This window comes from Neoarius graeffei, chromosome 13 (assembly GCF_027579695.1).
Source record: "Neoarius graeffei isolate fNeoGra1 chromosome 13, fNeoGra1.pri, whole genome shotgun sequence".
In the NCBI taxonomy this organism is placed as follows: domain Eukaryota; kingdom Metazoa; phylum Chordata; class Actinopteri; order Siluriformes; family Ariidae; genus Neoarius; species Neoarius graeffei.
This window is the reverse complement of record NC_083581.1, coordinates 14,198,733-14,220,069: the sequence shown is the minus strand read 5'-3', so window position 1 is coordinate 14,220,069 and position 21,337 is coordinate 14,198,733. Positions and strand designations below refer to the sequence as shown.

Sequence of the window (21,337 nt, the reverse complement as noted above, 5' to 3'; positions counted from 1 at the left end):
CAGTGTCACAGAGGTGTAAATGGATCATTTGTTTATAGCATAGCTTGTTTGTTACGTTTTACCAGCAGGAAGAAAAAGAAAAAAAAAACGCCTGAAGGAGAGGGTGGGGTTAAATGAACTCTCACTCACACCTTAAGCCTGAACTGGTGCATTGAGGTGAAATGGTGTTACATTTCATGACATTGTCTGTCATTGGTGTTAGAGCATAAAGCTGATTCTTACAAATATTTTGGTGGTAAAAGAAAAACAAAAATGCCCATCAGGAATGTGGAGGGCAGTATCGCTCACTGAACCTGTCTCAGTGCTGCTGCATATGTGGTATGTCGTTCACCAGGTTTATAAAATTATGCATTAAATGCTGCACATGTTGATCCCTGAATCAATTCAGGTGAGAAAAACAGTCCTTCGCTCCTTCCCTCTTACATCTCAGTGAAACAATACACTCGGTACACGCTGAAAGGGAATTTGATTATGTTTATTTGAAACCCATAGAATTTCATTCAGTCACTTTCACGTCACAAACCCGTATGTCACTTGTACAGGTCCGTTCTCAGGGCTGACGTGTGTGTAACTGCGTTAAAAACTCCTGCTCTTCATCCTGATTCCACACACTGCCTGTCCAACACTTAATAAATCTCTCTCGGTTAGCAAGAACAAAATTCTCCTTAGTATTACTTACATCACGACATATAAAAGGTAATAAGAGCTATACGTTTCTTTAAAAAATAAAGAACAGCTTGTCCGAGGACGTCCCTGAGATGCGTAGACCTGGTTGGAGATGAGAAACTACACTGGGTTCAGGTTGGGTGATTAGTGCGGGCAGGTGGAATCCTTTCAGCTCTCAAAATCAATATGATCATGGACAAGGTCTAGTCCAGTTTTGAGCACTTTCCTAACTTACAGTTTCCCAGCGTACAGTGTGCTAAAACACAGGACACCCAGTTTAAAGACAAGACGATGAGTCTTTCGTTTTTGAGGGCGAGTTGGTGATCTCGCCGCCAAGACAAACACGAAAACACATTCCTTAAACCTTCTTAAACCAACATAACATCTAGAACATTCGAAGCCCAAAAATAGCAACATTTCCAGTTCAAATCTCTCACATCAAGATGAGAGGAGATACTGCAGTATATTCTCGCTACGTATAAAATTCCTTACAGCCAATACTGTATGTTAATACTGCATCAACCAAACACCAGTTCCACTTAACCTCAGGCTGAGTTTTAACAATTCTTTATACCGACATCTCTTAACTCTTTCCTTCCCAACAATTCTCTCGCTCTCACTTATAACAATCACTTCATCTCCAACTACCACCACATCACAAATATCCAGTGACATCCCAAATTTACACTCTTCACTGATGCGCTTAATATGAAAGTAAACTATTTAAGAAAAATAAAAGTTTAAAAAAGTTATACTTGATCAAGTTTTGAGCACAGGATCATCGTGTCTGGTGAACAGAGACAAATGCATATATTCATGCACGTTTCATTTCATGTCATGTCAAGATTATGTGGCAAAATAATCTGACAAAGTATTTAATCTACTGCGATATAGAGGCATGAAAGTCTTGTACTGGCAAACTGTGAAGCTGACCCTGAGAAAAAAAAGGCACAGAATGGGTACACTATATAATCAGGGTTTTTTTTTTTCTGCAGAAAATATTAGATAATCTGATGTAACAAGTTGTGACAACGCCTGATCTAATCCAGATTAGTGCAGAGATTACAAAACCTGCTAGAAACAAGCTGTCCATAAATACAGCTGTGCATTTTCCTGCCTTCATTTGCTTGGGAGTTAAAAAAAAGACTACTTTTTTTTTTTTAAATAAGATCTACAAAAATATTTCTGTTTAAAAACAGCTCAGATTAAAATATTTTTTAATAAAAAGATTTTCCTCTCTTCCTTTCCCTTCATATCTCACCGAAGCACATAGACGGCAAGGGATTAAGTGCTTTATGGCAGCCCTCCAAATCTGTGACTAACAGGAAGTGCACACTGCAAAAAAGCCCGGCTCTGAATAATTCAGGGTGCGGTGTGCGAGTTATGTTGAGCAATATGCCCCAAATCACAGGGCAAACCGCACACACAGCATTGTTGGCAGGAATATTAACATTAACATGACAATCATTAATCTCTGACCTCCCTCAGACTAAACCCAACGAGCCCCACACTCCAATGCCCTGTTTATTGAGAAGAAGCTCATTCTAGTTTCCCCTGAAGTCCAGCATATCGTGATTTGGAGCACCAAAAAGTGATCAACAGCAATTAATCAGAAAAATGAAACCCAACGTCCCTACAATTAAAACATTGCTGGTTTAGAGGAACCACTGGCCTTATCTTCCTACTTTAAAATAACACACCTTACTGGAACTCTGTCAAATAAATAATTTAAAAAATAACAATAACAACAACAAAACATAGATAATAAAGCAAATAAAAAAAAACACAAATACAATAAAAGCACATACAAGAGAAAAAGAGCTGCTCGAATATCTGAGATGAAAGAAGACGACAGCAATCGAGCTCTAGGAACCTCATGTTATTGTGCAGCAGGAAGTCACTCTAGCGTTAGCAGATCATCTTTGGTGTGGCCCCAAAAGGAATTCAGAGGATTAGGATGGAAAATCTTGCCCTGATCAAATAAAGAATGTGATTACAGAACGTGTTTCGGATGCTGATCTACAAGCCATCTTCGAAGCGGGATCTTTTAGACTGCAGAATGTTCTCTTTGTCTTCGGGGTCCTTGGGCGGAGAGGCCCACTTGGCACCACTGCTGCGCTCTCGGGGGACACGTGGGGTTACTGGAGCAGGAGAGGGTTCAGCCCACAGGTACTGCTGACACAGCCACGGGTGACTCAGACACTCAGCGGCGCTCGGCCGGTCTCTGTGTTCACGAGACAGAGGAGAAGAGAGTGAGAGCACAGAAAGATTTAATGAGAAAGATCAAAAGTTTGTGGACACCTGATGATCACACCCCTATGTACCTGCTGAACATCCCAGTCCTGATTCCAGTTGACCCTTTGCTGTTATAATAATCTCTACTCTTCTTCTAGGAAGATTTCTAGAAGAATTTGTGATCATTCAGCTCATCTATAAGAGCATTAGTGAGATCAGACACTGATGATGGGATGTTGAGAAGGCTCCAATTCTGCTTCCAGTTCATCCCAAAGGGGTTGAGTTCAGTCAGGGCTCTGTGCAGGATATGAGTTCCACACATTCTGATGACAAACTCCCCCCCCCCCAAAAAAAAGCTGGGACTGGTACAGCACCACAAAATTGCTGGACCCGCTGATGGAAGGGGCTATGGAAGGGGCTACCGCAAGAAAATTGCCGCCTACTGTACCCATCGGCTGGAACACAATCGTCACCTGTTATGAATGCTGTTACCAGTCGCTACACGCAGGCAACCTTCAAATGCAAGACTTTAAAAGTAAATTTGTAAAAAAAAAAAGCAAAGCAGAATGTGGGCGAAAGCAGAACTGGCTCCGTGCCGGTGCGAAAGAGCTGTTAGAGCTATTAGTGCCAGTGAAGGGAAACTGTAAAGCTACAGAATACATAGATATTTTATCACTGTGTGCTTTAAAGGAGAACTGAAGGCAAATTTTTTTATCAAAATTCTATTTCTCATTTTATTAAATATAGGAATGCATTTTTGATCGCTATTTTGTCCCTGCTATAGCGAGTTATGAGTGTTTGAAATATGCTCTGTAATATATCAGTCCATATGTCAAAGCAATGGCCGCAAACGAGATTCGTTGAGACCTGTGTGAGACATCGTAGGACGGAAGTAAAACGTAAGGCGGAAATCAAAATGACCATCTGCCAACGTTGTCAAAAGACGCACACGCCCTCTTTCGAATGCTGATGTAATCAAGCTGGAAGTTTTGTTTGTTTTGATAGCAATCAGGAAAGTTTGAAAAAAGTAGGCAGTAATCGTCATTTAAACTCGTTTTTGTGCAATATTTTGTTTGGAAAACAGTTTTCAAAATGGCGGCACTGACACCTGGCTGACACTTCATGTTTCGAAGTCTTGCATAAGTCTCGTGAAGATCACGCGGATAAGCGACGCCTGCCGTGGACCAAACGAACTAAATTCAACATGGCTAAAAACCAAATAGGCTGATAAGTATAATATTTAATTGCAGTTAGTTGCCAATACGAGTCACAATATAAGGTTACTAAAACCGAAAACGTAATTGAATAACAAGTTAATTAAGAAATAAAGCAAGTTTAAAAATGACTTCAGTTCTCCTTTAAACACTGTGGCAACAGTTGGGGGAAGAGATGGTCAGGTGTCCAAATACTTATGGCTGTATAGGGTAACTTGTTCACGAGTGTGTTAAAGGAGTCAATACGAGTTATTAAGACAGGGCAGCAGTTAAGAGTGTGTGTGTCAAGCTAAAAGGAGCTAATGTCTTCCTATTACTACTAATCATAATATGTATGGCACATATATAAACCTACCTTTAGCTGCTGTAGTTGTTAGACCTTTTTTTTCTAATTTAATCTAATCTGCTTGAAAAGATCACTCAGAACAATCTACGCAGAGAAGACGTTCCAGCTTCAAGCTTTACAGCACTTTGGAGCCAATTAAATGTGTCAGGATTTGAACAATCTGCATACAGTGATATGATTGATCAGGGGCAGAAATACCTGGTATTCTAGATTACTTGACTTTCCTGAACTGTAAATGACTTTTAGGTTTTTTTTTTAAATATATACACACTACTTTGTTAATTGTGGAAACTTCAAATGAATTATGAATAATTAATTCTGAAATCGTAAAGCCACAGGCTTGCTCATTGGGGATAGATTAGGGATAAAATTAGCTCATGTTTTAAGTCGTTCAAATTCTGTAAAGCTGCTTTGCGACAATGTTTATTGTTAAAAGCGCTATACAAATAAACTTGACTTGACTTAAAGACATTCCTATTATCATCACAGATCTCATTCATTATGTACCGATTGTCTTTCCTCTTCTCCACCTGTATACAGTAAAGATTTATATCCCTCTATCCAGTGTCTCTGGTTCATCTCTCCCTCTCTCTAATGAGAGATTTAAAAATCTACATCTGGATTCCTACTGCTTTGTGAGTCTCTGTTACAAATAAAATAATCTTGACACGGACAGATGAACTCACTCTGGCACTTTGACCAGCAGTTTTCGGATGAAGTGGACGGCGAGCTCAGACACGCGGGAGAACGCTTCCTTGCTGTAGTCCACATTGATCTGTGAGACGTTCAGGAAGGTCTGCTGCTTGTCCTCGCCAGCGAACGGAGACTCTCCTGTGATCAGCATGTACGTGATCACGCCAACACTCCTGACATCCACACAGACACACAACGTGAGTGCAGGTCGGGATAACAATGCCACACACTCGTTGATCGTTATCAAAGAAATAAATCAATGTGCTTATGGGTGTATACTGGACCAGCTGTTAATCATTACTGGAATATTCAGCCATAAAGCATGATGTCAGTCATAAAAACATTTGTCCATCTGCATGCTCTCGCATGTTTCCATATCCCTGTGTGCTACATGATGGATGAAGCTGGATAGGAGCTAAACACCTTATAGACGTACCAGAGATCAGTGGCTGTCGTGATGGGCTCATAGTTCAGGATTTCTGGAGCTAGATATTTATTTAAAAACACACACAGAAAGTCATTTGGTATATACATGAAAATGAATAAAAAACAAATCAGTTACAATATAAACAAAATCGAAGAATTTGGTACATGCTTTTAGACTAATGTGCAGCTGTCTGGATTCCAGAAGACAAATCTTAAGCTCTTATTTTGGTCATTATAACGGTTAGCTGTATGCTGGTATTTTTTTTCCCCCCCAGGACAGTCTAGACTATCCAGATCTTCCATCATTTAATATGATATACTTGTACATTTTTATATTAGCCTTTATATCAAGGGGGGGAAAATTGTCTTATGAAATTATGTTTTTTACATGTTTCTCACGATAAAATGGTGTCAGCAGAGAGATCTTTTCAGAATTGTTTAGAGGAGATTGTCTAGAATCTAGCACCATGGTGGTGTGATATTCTCCGACTGAGCAATTAGTGCATAATGGACATAAATATCATTGTTTTTTTTTTTTTTGCTGTGAATTGAAATCCTGATTGCTCAGCAACGCTTTGCCATACAGAGAAACACCTAGTATCTCCAGAAAGGGGAAGTTCTGTGATTATTTTGATCTGTGGTACGCTGTGAAGCAATACAGACTTCCTGACATATTCGACTGAGAATCGGTGTATAAAAATGGATGAACAAATTAGTAAAGATACTGTATTACTTTGCACAAGTTTGATCCATTTCTCAACATGATCACTTCGGTATGTACAAACACTGTACAAATATGACTAATATCATTACAAAGCTGTGGTTCTGCGCTTTTTTGTGATGTGTGCCTGATATCTATGCAGTGATCAGTTCATGAATAATTATAACAAGAATAATGGGTGTGGAGATGGACACAGAGCTGTAACTCGTCGGCGTCACTGCCAAACCCAATCCGGGCTTGAGGTGAACCATGTTTGAGTGATGTGGCGCCACTTCTGTCGATTTCTAGTATCGCTCCAGAGCACACTTGCACCTTTGAGGTTGGGTTGAAAGTTGTGTAAGTAAATTCTTCTTTGACAACCTCAGGCTTTCTTTCCATCCTCTGAGGCACAACTCTTCTAGTCATCCTTTCCTTATGCAGTGTCCAATAAACTTGAGTTGGCGTCATTCAACTGTTGTCAAGAGTTTTTTTTTTTGGCTTGCACGTCAGAGAACTTGTTTGTATGATTAGATTTACAAATGAATAAGTTCTCAGACATGCAAGCCAAAAAAGACAACTCCTGACAACAGCTGAACGACGCCAACAAGTTTAATGGCTGTAACTGTTTAACTATCGGAGGAGCCATGGTCCTCCGATGCAGCTTTGGGACCAAAAGGTCACCGGTTCAATTCCCTGGACCAACACGAATGGTTGAAGTGCCCTTCAGCAAGGCACCGAACCCCCAGCTGCACCCCAGGCTGCTCTGAGTATGTTGTCTAGATAAGAGTGTCTGCTAATTGCCTGTAATGTATTTGATAAAATACATTCAAAATGACTTTTCTCGCTGTCACGTAGATAAGCAGCTAGAAAGGTTTGAAAGATCAATGCTTCATACAATGTGTGAAGCACCTGTCTGTGATGATGACTTCGTACGCAATTCAAGCAAGAAGAAGGGATGTGAATTTGCATCAGTCAGGTTCTAAGGGTTAATGTTTTGATTATAAAAATTCTCATGCACTGATGCGGTCATCTGCCATCTTTAAGTGAAGATGCCACCTTCACTGAAACCCCACAACCTGTACTGTACTGAACTACTACGTTATATGTGCACTCCGAGTCATTACTGCTACAGGCTGCCATTAATACTACTACACCTCACTGGCCAATTTTTGCACTAATTCAACATGTACATACTTTTTTTTTTATTGTCCTGTCTTGTACTTTTACTGTATCGAACCAAATTACCTAAAACAGATGCACTGAACGTGATGACAAGGACAAAAGGGTGATGTTGCGTGTAAACCAGGACATACCCACGTACTCAGGTGTACCCACGATCTCCCGCAGTTCTCCCATGGAACCGAGCCGACGTGCCAGCCCAAAGTCCACGATCTTAATGTCCCCCAGAGGACTCAGCCCGGTCAGTAGAATGTTCTGAGGCTGAAAAGATGATAAGAATCGTGTCAGGCTGTGAGCTCAGGTAGGCAGAGAGCTGACAACTGGGATTTAGCGTCTCCGAACCTGTTACGCAAATTGGACAGGAATTCAAAGATGCTTGGGACATGTTACTAGATTTGAAGGAAGGTTCATGCCTGGATTAGGTGAATATGCTGCATTTTGTCCTGGGTTAAATACTCATATGTAATACTCTCCATGTTCAACGTTGATGCTGTAAAATATTTTAGTTTAGCTAGTGAGTTCCTTACAGCAACAAGGAGCTCAGTGCCATGAAATTAGTTTTGCATGTAGCTTGAATTGTAATGGCTAGTAATGGCTGTGTGTTAGCGCTAGCATTAGCAAACCTTCAGGTCGAGGTGGACGATGTTGCTCTGGTGTAGCAGACTGATGCCTTCAAGAATCTGTCGGATTAAACGAATGATCTGGCCTTCAGACAGCAGCTCGTCAGACACGCAGTGGTCAAATATCTCACCACCTGCTGCACTGTAGAGAGCGCGCGCACACACACACACACAGACACACACGTGAACATTTGAACTATGCCAGATACTTCAAATCCACCCTCAGATTAACGGCAAGTGCCAATATGACCTGCAACGGAGGTGTCACTCACTATTCGAGCAGCAGGATGATGTCATGCTCGTTCTCGTAGGCTGCATGCAGGTTGATGATGCGGGGGTTACACTTGGCCACCTCCAGCACTGCCAGCTCATGGATCACCTCGGCTCGACAGTCACGACCTCGCCGCCGCTTCCGGACAAACTTCGCCGCAAACTCTTTACCCGTCGCCTTCTCCATGCATTTCTTCACCACTGCAAACTTCCCCCTGATGAAAGAGACACATTAATCTGTATGGCATGTGGAAATCAGCAGGTGGGGTTTGGTAGATAATTCTGTGTTCCGTTTCTAATCAGGGTTGTGTGTGTGGGTACAGCAATGAAAATTAGTAGTTCACTCCCTTACTCAAAACAGTCACTGTTTGGTGTCCAATTTTTTTTTTTTACAGATTTTTTCGTAACAATAGAACTCTCATGCACCTCATGCAAAATATTTTCCGTAACCATCTGTATCAAACCACATCCAGAACTGCTGATGTGGTTTAGGACACAGTGTGACTTTGTGTCAGATCATATCAAGCTGGAAGTGACGCTGTCATTCCAGATAAAACTGAACTCTTATGTAATGTACGGTAATTTTACGTAAATACAGACTCGCGCTGCCATTTCACACATTCTATTAAATCAATAAGAGAATAACTATGTTGCTTGTTTCATAGCAAAAGTTGTACAGTATGTAGCAGTACACTGACGAAGTATTTTGTCCAAACAGAAGGCAGATCTGTGACTTCCTCCACTGGCCATGTGACTCAGTAGTGCCAAACCACACCGTCATAAAGCCTAAATCAGTGGCATCATGAAAAACTTAACAGCACTCTGTCTGGCTCTGACTGTACAGAGGTCTGCAAGAGTAACCACTCAACCAGCAAGAATGTCCAAGTGAGCTTCATTCGCTTGTATCTCCTCTGAAAAACAAATACACTCACCGGCCACTTTAATAGGAACTTGTTCTTGATTCTAAGATTCCTGTTCTTGGCTGCAGGAGTGGAACCTAATGTGGTCTTCTGCTGTTGCATGCTGAGATGCTTTTCTGCTCAGCACAGTTGTAAAGAGTGATTATACAAGTTGCTATATCCTTCCTGGCAGATCGAACTAATCTGACCATTTTCCTCTGACCTCGCGTATCAACAAGGCGTTTGTTTCCTCCCACAGAACTGTCGCTCACTCAATGTTTTTTGTTTTTCGCACCATTCTGTGCAAACTCTAGAGACTGTTGTGTGTGAAAACCCCAGGAGATCAGCAGTTTCTGAAATACTCAAACCAGTCCATCTGGCACCAACACCCATACCATAGTGAAAGTCACAGAGATCACAATTTTTCCCATTCTGATGTTTGAAGTGAACATTATCTGAAGCTCTTGATTGGTATCTGCATGGATTTTATGCACTGTGCTGCTGTCAAGGCTGATTAGAGAACTGCAGAAAACAGCAGGTGGCTGGGTGTTCCTAATAAAGTGGCCAGTGTGCGTATATTACATATTCTCAGACGCTTGTATCACATGGAGTTTGTGCCAGGTTCTTACATGACAGAAAATGTTCACAATACAACTGTGACACACAGAGACAAATGAGCTGTGAAAAGAGCTTCCTGTATAAAGAAAAGAGTCCCTGCACTGCGACAAAGGCCTTTACAGAGGACACTTACGTAATACAATGAGAGCGAGAGAGCAAGTACCCATGTCACTTCTCTTTTCACAGAGCTCTCATGATGCTGCTTCCCACTTTAGTTTCCTTCCTTTTCACAACCACAGTAAAACGCGCGCGCGCGCGCGCACCCTGCCCCATGCCGGTGCTGAAAGCTATTAAAGCACGACCAGAAGACACTTAGCAATCTGTTTCTCAATCTGTGCTGTCAGAAACTCAGCAACTCAACAACCAGCATTTACAGCCAGCACTCGCCTGAACCCACATTAATGAGAATCGGCTCCAGTACAACAAGATCATATCCAATATCTTTATGAAATGCATTACGTGTCTATAAAAGCCTGATTTACTTACCCTTCTTTCACTTCTCCACCTCATTAAGTAATTTTTTTGAAGGCGTAAAAATTTTAGCACTTTCTTTGCAAATCTTTATACATATTGTGTGGTGTGAAAATGGCTTCAAGCATAGTGATATATTTTTCATTGTTTCTGACATTACTACATCCAAACATGTGAGTAAATACAGGAATAATCAATGGCTAGGATATCCGATTATTGCGCATCATCTTGCTGGTTGGACTGTTCCAGGATGATGCCGCCCACGTGAGCAGTGTGTCGTGTGTTCAGTCACTGAACACCTTTCTAACATACATTGTGATGGGTTTTTTTCTTCAAATGTGTCACCCATCCATGTAAAAATTCCCAAATCCTTTTCTTCCTTCAGACAGGTCACCAAAACATCAGAATCAAGTCAGACGAAGGGCTCTCTCGTTTCTCCACATGGAAGCGGTTTGGATGATAACTGATTTTCAATCATTTTCTTTTAAAAATGGACTTGGGACTGTTGATGTGAATAGTGTTAAAGAGCCAAATGAGTGTGTAATAATCTAGCAATGTAGCTTGCACAATGCTAATTGACGCTCTAGGCGTCTGCTGTTGTTGGCTATACACTCACCGGCCACTTTAACAGGAATGCGCTGTTGATTCTAAGATCCCTGTTCTTGGCTGCAGGAGTGGAATCCAATGTGGTCTTCTGCTGTTGCATGCTGAGATGCTTTTCTGCTCACCACGGTTGGAAAGAGTGATTACACAAGTTGCTATATGCTTCCTAGCAGCTCGAACCAATCTGACCATTTTCCTCTGACCTCGCTTATCAACAAGGTGTTTGTCGCTCACGCAATGTTTTTCACACCATTCTGTGCAAACTCTAGTGACTGTTGTCTATGAAAACCCCAGGAGATCAGCAGTTTCTGAAATACTCAAACCAGTCCATCTTGCACCAACACCCATGCCACAGTGAAAGTCACAGAGATCACAATTTTTCCCATTCTGATGTTTGAAGTGAACATTAACTGAAGCTCTTGATTTGTATCTGCATGATTCTATGCATTGTGCTGCTGTCAAGGGATTGGCTGAGTGACCAGTGAGTGTATTTGCCTCCAGTGCAGCAAAATGCAGACACTACATTTGTAGTGTAGCAGAAAATGTGTACACTGAAGTTTCAGCCAAATTGTTCTTCTGGAAGTGCAAATGCAAAGTTACGTCACAGATATAAATGCGGATGTTGTATGTAAACAGTGTGGGTGGAGGAAGAGTTACTTGGTTACTGTTGCCAAGTAAAGGCAGATTCATTTCCAACAACAGCATACCTTGAGACATTCCTCTTCAATGAAAGCAACTTGATAATTGTTTACAAAACCTGTAACTTGCTTTCCAGCTACAAGATTACCTGCACTGCTGTTACAGAAAATGACCAATCAGAATGCAGAACACATTCAACTGCACTGTTGTTTTATTCCACTACAAAAATACTCTCCAAACATACTTGTTCTTTAAAACACAAAAAAAAATGCATCAGTATTTATAATAAATTCCATTTTTATAAAAGCTACGTTAATAGTGTACATCGGAATATCAACAGTCTAAACTGTATCACAAGCCCAGATCCAACACTTGTACACTCAAAACAACTCAAACAAACCAAGGCTTACAACACACTGTACAACAAAGACACGACAAGGGATCTGTTTTTAAAGCCGAGTCATACTTTAAAAAATTATCATGACATAATGACACTATATTGCCAAAAGTATTTGCTCACCTGCCTTGACTCATATATGAGCTTAAGTGGCATCCCATTCCTAATCCATAGGGTTCAATATGACGTCGGTCCACCCTTTGCAGCTAGAACAGCTTCAACTCTTCTGGGAAGGCTGTCCACAAGGTTTAGCATACCTGCAAACTAGTCACCTTTCGGCGAAATTCGCCGTTTTGATCCCAAAATAGGTCACTTGTGTGAATCGTGTAGATCCGAAGAGTTTTTTTTTTTGGGGGGGGCGCGAGGCTACGTTGCCGAACATTTGGTTTCAATATACTACTACTTCAAAGTACTACTACTACTTTTCTCCTCACACCCACATTCAGACCATTTCCGCCTTCTTCATACTTCAAACATCTCTCTGATTGGATGACATTCCAACAAGCCAATAGTCTTACAGAACGCTGGACAGTATCCGCGAATTGTAACTGAATAGAGGCGGGGTTTTCTTGAATATGGGTGTGTATAGGAGGATGGCAGAGATCATCCAAACGCAATGCAGAACGGGACACTGAGTCTTGAAAACAGCTCACGGAATTATATTTTCTGATTTTTTCCGAAACTCTATATTACATCTGGAAACGGAAAAACATTTTTAGTATGCGGAGAAAGCTGTGTTACGATGAGTGCGATTTAAAGAGGCTTTAGGGTGTTTTTTTTGGTACCTGTGATTTGGTGGTCTGTGAGTCGCGTTTTATGACATAAGACGCAAGGGGCGGGGCTGTTACGTTTGAACCGAACGCGCGACACGGAAGATGTTTCTGTGGGCTGAAACAAAACAGAAAAAAAAATGTCAAATCAGTTTGAGTAAAGTCATTTTTTGTTGAACATAAGGATCTATAAACGCGTGTTTTGGGTAAGAGAAATCATTTTTATGTGAAACTACTGGTGGGATTGTCAAAATTATAACGTATAAGCGCATTTGTGAGGTCACACACTGATGTTGGACGAGAAGGCCTGGCTCTCAGTCTCTGCTCTAATTCATCCCAAAGGTGTTCTATCGGGTTGAGGTCAGGACTCTGTGCAGGCCAGTCAAGTTCATCCACACCAGACTCTGTCATCCATGTCTTTATGGACCTTGCTTTGTGCACTGGTGCACAGTCATGTTGGAAGAGGAAGGGGCCAGCTCCAAACTGTAAAAACAGACTGCATGCCTAGGTGCTTGATTTTATACACCTATGGCCATGGAAGTGATTGGAACACCTGATTCCGATAATTTGGATGGGTGAGCAAATACTTTTGGCAATATGGTGTATCTTTATTGGGGGCTCATCCACATGGCTGCTTTAATCATACTTTGTACAAGGAACAGCATGTTCATATGAGCTCCTGTAATTATAGAGTTGTGTCGTACAATTATCCTGAGTTTTATATACAAGTCTGAAGTTTGATATTGGTTTCCAGTCTCCAGAAGATCCCGAGTCTCACATGAAATGAAATAATGATGCCTTCAAGGGCTTCTCAATTTGTCCTATAACTTCCAGTGTTCATAATCAGGGTATATACACCAATCTTTGAGTCAATTTACTACCATTTAATACCTTTTTTTACTACCTTCAGATTTTTTTTACAACCGCCACGACATCGAATTGCACCAAGTATCAATCAGAAAGATTTTGTGACATGCACATAGATTTTGTCATCCAACACTTACTTACATCATTACCATTATCCAGGAGACTCGGTTGCATATTTCGCAACAGGGCATTAGTTACAGTAACAATGTGAGGTGGGGTGGTTTGCTTCATTTAAAGTGATGGAATGATACTGGATTTAAACTTACAACCTTCTTGAAGACTGACTTCCAACCATTCGGCGACAGCTACAAATACTACAAAAGAAGAGATTTGACGTACGGACTGCGGAATGACGTACGTCATTATAGAAACCCGAGAAAACCAGGCACTGTTCTTGTTTACATTTCAAATCCATCCGTTTCGGGCGCGTAAGAAAAATATCTCCGTAAACTCCGCTTTTCCGTTTAAAGAGCCGAAAACTCTAAGTCTAACAAATTGGCCAAGTGAATAAAGCGTGTGTAACAGAAAAGGCTTTCCGTTATGATGTCTGTCTCCACCTGCATGTGTTTGCGCTGACCGCAGTTAACCGGGTGCAGCTGAAGTGTCAATCACCAAATTAACAAGGGGCAGCGCAAACGCACGCAGGTGGAGACAGACATCATAACGGAAAGCCTTTTCTGTTACACGTGCGTAGACAAAAAAAAAAAAAATACCGTTTAGAAACATGGCGGACGGAGTAGAAAATGCCACCAAACTTCTTTATTTGAAAAATAAAACCCTTCGTTTTACCTTTATAAAAAGTGTGTAACTGATATATACCATGTGTGGAAATTATTGTTGTGTTTGGTGGTTAATTATTTTTTCATACTTATAACGTTTTGTTTTCTTAAGAACAATGGTCTCTTTTTCCAGTGTGAATTATTACTAATATGACCTCAACCGCATACGGACCCAGATAGCAAAAGGGCGTTGATTCGACATTGGAATCATCGTCATGTTCTCGGGCGTTAGCTTCGTTGATGGCTTGCGAGTAAAATATTTCCAATTGATTCCAATGGATTTTCGTGAATGTCACGACGTTGGTATAGCACTAGCACTAGTGCTAGCTGTCGAGGTGATAGACTGCTGCTGCCCACGACCGCGCATTCCCCTGACGTGTTTCTCCGACTTCATGTGCGACCTGAGCGCATTAGCCCCCATCCAATTAATATTAATGATTTTGAGGCATACTTTACAGTATGCCTGCCTGTCGTTCCCGACGACAGGCCTTATCCAAGCTTGGATCCCGGAGCCAGGATCGGGAAAACTTACATTTCCCCATTTCTAAACTTTTTGCCACCCGCTAGAATTCGATGATTGATATGACGTCAATATCAAGTTCATATCACACATTCATTTTTGAAGTAGCGGCGCAAGCAAGAAAGGATTTATTTTATTTTGCCTATTTCATCAAAATGAAACCAGTCATTGTCCAAAAGAAAAAAATAATACCTATTCTTTAAAAATAATACCTTTTGACCAAATTTATCACTTTTTAAAGCCATTAAATTTTGCGTTTTTGATTTATCACTTTTTAATACTTTTTAAAACCCCACGGACACCCTGATAATACCCGGTTGCCCAGTTGCGCCGTGCAACCGCATTTTGTTGTGCGCAACCTACTTACAAACCCAGGTAGTACAGCACGCTACCTAATTTTGTGGCAAAGACGCTTGCGGTACAGGTGGCGAATCACCCCCGGACTCTGACGAACCCCGAGCCTCGTTACAATATTTCAAGTTTTCTGGAACTTTCTCAAGAGTTTTGTGAACATGGCAAGTCAGTGCACTTTGTTCAAGTATTTTTCCAAGTCAGCTAGTCGAGGTGACGACAGTGAGACTGCTGCTACAAGTCAAAGTCCAGAAGAGCAAGGACAAGGAACATCCGGGACCGAAACGGAAGTACAGCAAGAGGAAAGGGCTAGTGAGCAGACAACGGTGGGGAAGTCTTCAAAACGTGTCCGTAGATACGTCTTTCAAGAGTCATGGCAAGCAGGACGCGCACACATCACGACACAGCAGAAGAGACCGAAAAGATGCTTTGTAACTGGTGCATAGAATTCAACAAGTCAGGAGGCAGAAATGCATTTGTCAGTGGTTGTAAAACAATGAAGATAACAAGCATCACTGTACATGGCGATGCACAAAGCGGCAGCAGGAGAAAAAAAAAAAAAGAGAATCTCATCACTGCCTGGTCAGGTTTGTAACTCTCGGTTATTTTCTTCAAATTTCATTGTAAATCTTAGTAGTGCCAGGGTAATTCCAAGACACTTGTATTTCCATTGTAATACACTGAAAACAATGTTGGTAGATCACTTTGAAAGCGTGGCCATTGTTTTGATTTTTAACCCTCTGGGGTCAAGAGCTTTGCTGGTGAAGCTCAGCAGGTTTAGAATGAGTAGGTCACGTATTTAGATAAATATCTTCGCAAGTTTTTGCAGAAATCAGGGACTTTGAAGTGGGGCAACCTAAAATGTTGATGGGCAACCTAACTTTTTGCCTCAGGTGGGCAACCTGGTTCAAAAAAGTATTTTGAACACTGACTTCTTACAATCTAGTGTAACATCTAATGTACATAATGTGACTAACAGGGAACTCTAAAGCTGGGCATACACTGTGCGATTTTTTTCAATCGCGGTATTCAGCTGCTGCTCACACTGCACGAGTGAATCGCAGGGGTAAACAGCACGCAGCTTACGATTCCTGTTCTCACAGTATACGATCCGATGCTCGGATGCGATGCTCGGATCCGATGCTCAGGATTTCAAACAGGTTTGATTTTCATCCGATCGATCGGGAGGAGGTCGTGAGGTGTTAATCGCTTGTCGTTACCCCATGTATACTACACGATCCGAGACGCACGATTGAGCCAAAACTCGGCCCGATCTCCAAAACAGTCGCACGAGTGAAAATCGTGTCAAAATCGGGCCAAAAATCGCACAGTGTATGCCCAGCTTAATGTAGATGGTAAAGGTTATTAACAAACCTTGGGGATCTAAACTCTTTCTGAAGTTTGCATTTGATGTGATCCTGACACTTCCTCTCACCCTCCAGACCTACCCGACTCATCCTCATCCTGCACTTGTGAGGCATGTTCTGCTCCTGTGGATGATCTGACGTGGATAACCAAAATATTTTCACTTCCCAAAAACAATCATCAAGAATTTGTGGTGCTTATACTGAACTTCCTTTCAATACACTTCCTAGTGTTTGGCTTTACAGTATACAGTAGTTGAAGTGTAATGATTCATAACATAACACTCCTATCTGGTGACACCCAGAAGAGGCTTGTATTAGAGTCTGGTTCCTCTCAAGGTTTCTTCCTCATGTCATCTCAAGGAGTTTTTCCTTGCCGCTCTCACCTCTCTCGTTTGTAAGGGATCTAAATACAAATCTACATCCGGATTTTTGTAAATCAGCTTTATAACAATAGCCAATGTTAAAAGTATATGAAATTTAAAAAAAACATACAATTTAAAGGTACACTGTAAAATTGTAGCCAATTTTCTTTTCAAGATTATACGCTAACTGTTAAGTAGGTAGGTGAGACGTTTGAATTTTTTTTTTTACTTCTTGAATCCAACACCACCAGCACCACCCAAACTCCTGTCTATATTTACAAAGCTCTGCCAACAGGATTTACGATGGCCAGTAGAGTAGAGCGTCAACAAAACGACTAATCAGAGGCCCATCCAAACTCAAACAAGTGACAAGAAGAAAGTTTTCCAAATGGGTTCTCTCAGCCATGTAATACTCCTGCCTTGGGTTTATCGGTTAAACCAGTATTTTTTTAAATCACATATTTCACTGATTGTGTGCACATACAAGACATTTAAAAAAAAAAAAACCTAATGAGTGCACCTTTAATTGAACACAAATTCACGACAACCCAGGGTGTACCTACTTTAAGGAAGCAACAAAAACAGACTTGGTGTGATAATTACAGAAGCCAAGAACAGATATGCTCGGGTTAGTTTATCTCATGATCTCAAGATAACAAAGCTCATGTTCTCATGATTAGTTCATTATTAATTAAATATTTAACTATACAATATAAGTATTTATTCACTTTGTTTTATGCAGTTATTTACTGACTGACTGAAGAAATGAAAGTCGCTTTTATTTCAAAATCAGTTTTTACACGCGCTTAACACAATTCATACCACAACAGTGGAGGCTGGCTTGACCGCAGTTCAAAATAAGCCCATCAATAATGCGCACTCATTGATCTGATATTTTCAGCTTCTAAATCAGTTCCTACAGTTGTCAAGATGCCATCCAGGCATGCTGGCATGACACTGCTGATCTCTGATAAACATAAGTAGACCTAATCAGTGGAAATGACCTTTTGATTTCTTGTGATAAGAAAATTAACTCGCTATTGCAAGAAAACGAGTTTTGGTATCTTGAGACAGGAAGATAAATTAACCTGCGATCCTGAGAAAGCACTATTAAAAAGTTACCGCAAGCACGGCTTTCATAGACAATAGACTCTTAATGAGATTTTTTTTTTTTTTTAAAGTTGGATGTCTGATTTGGTTTTGTTTGAAAAACATTTTTCTTCTGCACTGTACTGTATTTTAGCTAGAACTCTGTGTGTGCTAGCTCAAGAAGCAAGGAAGTAGACAGATCTACGGTGGCCTGTAGAGTACAGTACAGTGTCTATTATAACAACTAACAAGAGGCCCATTAAATCACACACAGGCTTCCGGACCAGACATCAGCTTTCCAAATGGGATTTTTCAGCCATGTAATAACTTGCTCATCAGGTTATTGGTTAAAACATCATTTTTATCATGGTTTATATGTTACTGGTTGTGTATGCAAGTAAGAAACTTTTTAAAAATCTTCTATTGTACCCTTCATTGAATCCAAATTCACCACAAAAAAAAAAGCTTGGTGCAACAACAGACTCGAGTTTACAGGTCCGTTTTAGTTTTATCCATTTCTTTTATATTTAACAATTATTCCACGAAATCGAGTCATACATTAGCTGATAGCCAATGAGCACCGACTCGGCTATAAGCCATGTACGACGAGATTGAGTGGAATAACTGTTTTATTATATCCACATTCACTGGATTTTGAGAAACAGAGCATTTTTATTTTTAGCAAATTTGATAAATAAAAACTTCATACAAAACGTCCGACAAAATCATTTCCCATTAGAATGTAAACAAACCAGCGAAATGATTGTAGCAATTTGTGAAAAATGCTATTATAATAATAATTAAAGCCGCTAGCGGCCTTGACGGGCCCTCGCACGTGTGGTCCTGCAACCCAGGACATTCCGCCACCCAACAAAACAGTCACGTCATATATTCATCAAATGTTGAAAGGTGATGTGCATGCTGCAAATGCCATGACTGCTTGACGGATGAGAGATAAGACAGACAAAGACTGTAAGTGTGTGTGTTTCTGTGGTGTGAAAATGTACATTTATATATGTACAAAACTATACGTGTCTCCTCCTTATCTCTATCTCACGCTGTATTCTTAAGTCATCTTAGCTTTCCTGTGTCTGCAGTGTGTGTGTGTGTGTGTGTGTGTACATGCAGAGTTTTCATATGTCTGCAACAGAATGCACAATTCTTGTACTGATCTAAGGGTTCTGAGTAAGGTTCTGAAGAGTTTTGTTTCAATTAGGGGGCGCTATGAAGTCCCTGGGCCATGGCCGGGGTCAAACGTCTGTGGCTGAGAAGCGGTTACAATGACTGATGCGTGTATCAAATTTAATAAGTTTTCGTGCATGGGAAATGCCTCAAATAAGGCCAAGCGCGACAGAATAATAATAATAATAATAATAATCCTTCGAAAAACAATAGGATCGTCGTACCGAACGGTGCTCGGGCCCTAATAATTATTGGAAAATTAAAAAAAAAAAAAAAAAAGATACGTTCTTACCATAAAAATTATTTTATTCCATATTTTGTTGCGCTTTTTTTTTTGTATTTTGGGGGGGTTTGTTTTTGAGTAGAGTTTTTATTTCGTCCTTGGTTGGTTCAGCAACACGCGCCGCCATCCAGTAAATGTGTTTAGAATAACTATAGATATTCGCCTGTAATATATTTGCTCTAAAGCCCAGTCTGTATTTGTTAAAAAGAGAGTCAGGAAGGCTCTCTCTCACCTGCCAAGTTCGCCGGTGATGTGGAAAAGTGAGTCCAGCGGCTCGCTCAGGATCGCAGTCTGGATGTCCGCCAGCAACCCGCCGCGAGCCTCCCACCGCCTCCGGGCCATCAGCCTGCACAGCACGGGGGGAAGAGGAGAGAAAAGTCCTCAAAACCCGGCAGATTTGAGAGATCTCGGAGTCTGAGTCAGCTTGTTGAAGCAGAAATGACTGCAGAGGAAGTGAACCAGCAGCATAAACAACAAACAACAAGACTCCGGAAATATTATTAGAGTATTAATGAGGATGAGAGCACTTCAGGGAGGGGTTATAAGACTTCCTGCATTATATAGTAATTATCTGTTGGTTTTGAGGAAAGAAGTGTGAACTTACCGAGAGAGAATGCTAACAGAAAGTAAATGTGCACTATATCCTCAGGTGCAGTGTAAACAGGAGCTCTTCGCCGTTCAAGCGCGTATCCACAACATTGTACATATCCACAAAATACCCAGCTTCCTTTCCACACACCGAACCTGAACACAACTCCAGCCCTGTCTCTGCTCGCTGACACTCAGTCCCTGTTCCGTCGCTCCTCCACCTCTCCGTGTTCTAACACGCATCTGTCCTTTACACTCACAGAGCTCCTCGGGTGCACTTTTCCACTTTGTAACTCATGTGATCCGTTTAAAGATTTTTTTTTTTGCCCTGTAAATATTCTCTGATATTATTACGAGCTCCCTTCCTGCTCACGGATTTGAAAAGTGCAGTCGTTTTTTTTTTTTTTTGGCACTGAGGACACATTCCCACTTCCGGGTCCGATTTGACGTCATGACGCACATTCCGACGTCCTCCAACAACACGCTGGACACGCAAGGGGATGTTTACACAGGTTCCTCAGCCTGGTCCTGGAGAACTCCCATATCCTACATGTTTTAGTGTTTTTTTTTTTCTGCTTGTACATTTGACTCTAATTTAATGCCTTTTACCTCTTCTGCTTTCCAGTGCAACCAGGAACATTCTACTTTGATCCCAGTGGTGAATAAAATATTTGTAAAGTAATTACTAATGATTCATTTCACGAATTGAAGAGATCTCATCCATTTGTATGAGTATAAAGCAGACTGGAATTCAGACATTTATCCTCGGATACTATTACACCTGTCACCCCACTGACATCAGATGTTTATCAGTCTGCTGGTCTGACACAACCCCGATTCCAAAAAAGTTGGGACAAAGTACAAATTGTAAATAAAAACGAAATGCAATGATGTGGAAGTTTCAAAATTCCATATTTTATTCAGAATAGAACATAGATGACATATCAAATGTTTAAACTGAGAAAATGTATCATTTAAAGAGAAAAATTAGGCGATTTTAAATTTCATGACAACAACACATCTCAAAAAAGTTGGGACAAGGCCATGTTTACCACTGTGAGACATCCCCTTTTCTCTTTACAACAGTCTGTAAACGTCTGGGGACTGAGGAGACAAGTTGCTCAAGTTTAGGAATAGGAATGTTAACCCATTCTTGTCTAATGTAGGATTCTAGTTGCTCAACTGTCTTAGGTCTTTTTTTGT

The 21,337-nt window shown here is 40.8% G+C and overlaps 1 protein-coding gene across 2 annotated transcripts; it reads right to left on the bottom strand.

Annotated features, from left to right (window-relative positions):
- Positions 1–460: 460 nt before the first annotated feature.
- On the bottom strand, positions 461–20,536 carry stk17b (serine/threonine kinase 17b (apoptosis-inducing)). Of its 2 annotated transcripts, none has more exons than XM_060937284.1 (8): positions 20,151–20,536; positions 19,779–19,988; positions 8,352–8,564; positions 8,083–8,221; positions 7,594–7,720; positions 5,591–5,639; positions 5,148–5,327; positions 461–2,890 (listed from the first exon to the last, which is right to left on the bottom strand). In XM_060937284.1, exons 2-8 carry the CDS (start codon positions 19,886–19,888, stop codon positions 2,686–2,688), a joined length of 1,023 nt encoding a protein of 340 aa, XP_060793267.1. In that variant the 5' UTR covers positions 19,889–19,988; positions 20,151–20,536; the 3' UTR covers positions 461–2,685. The 2 variants fall into 2 exon arrangements, with proteins under 2 accessions (XP_060793267.1, XP_060793268.1); XM_060937285.1 differs by having other exon boundaries at positions 19,779–19,892.
- Positions 20,537–21,337: the final 801 nt, after the last annotated feature.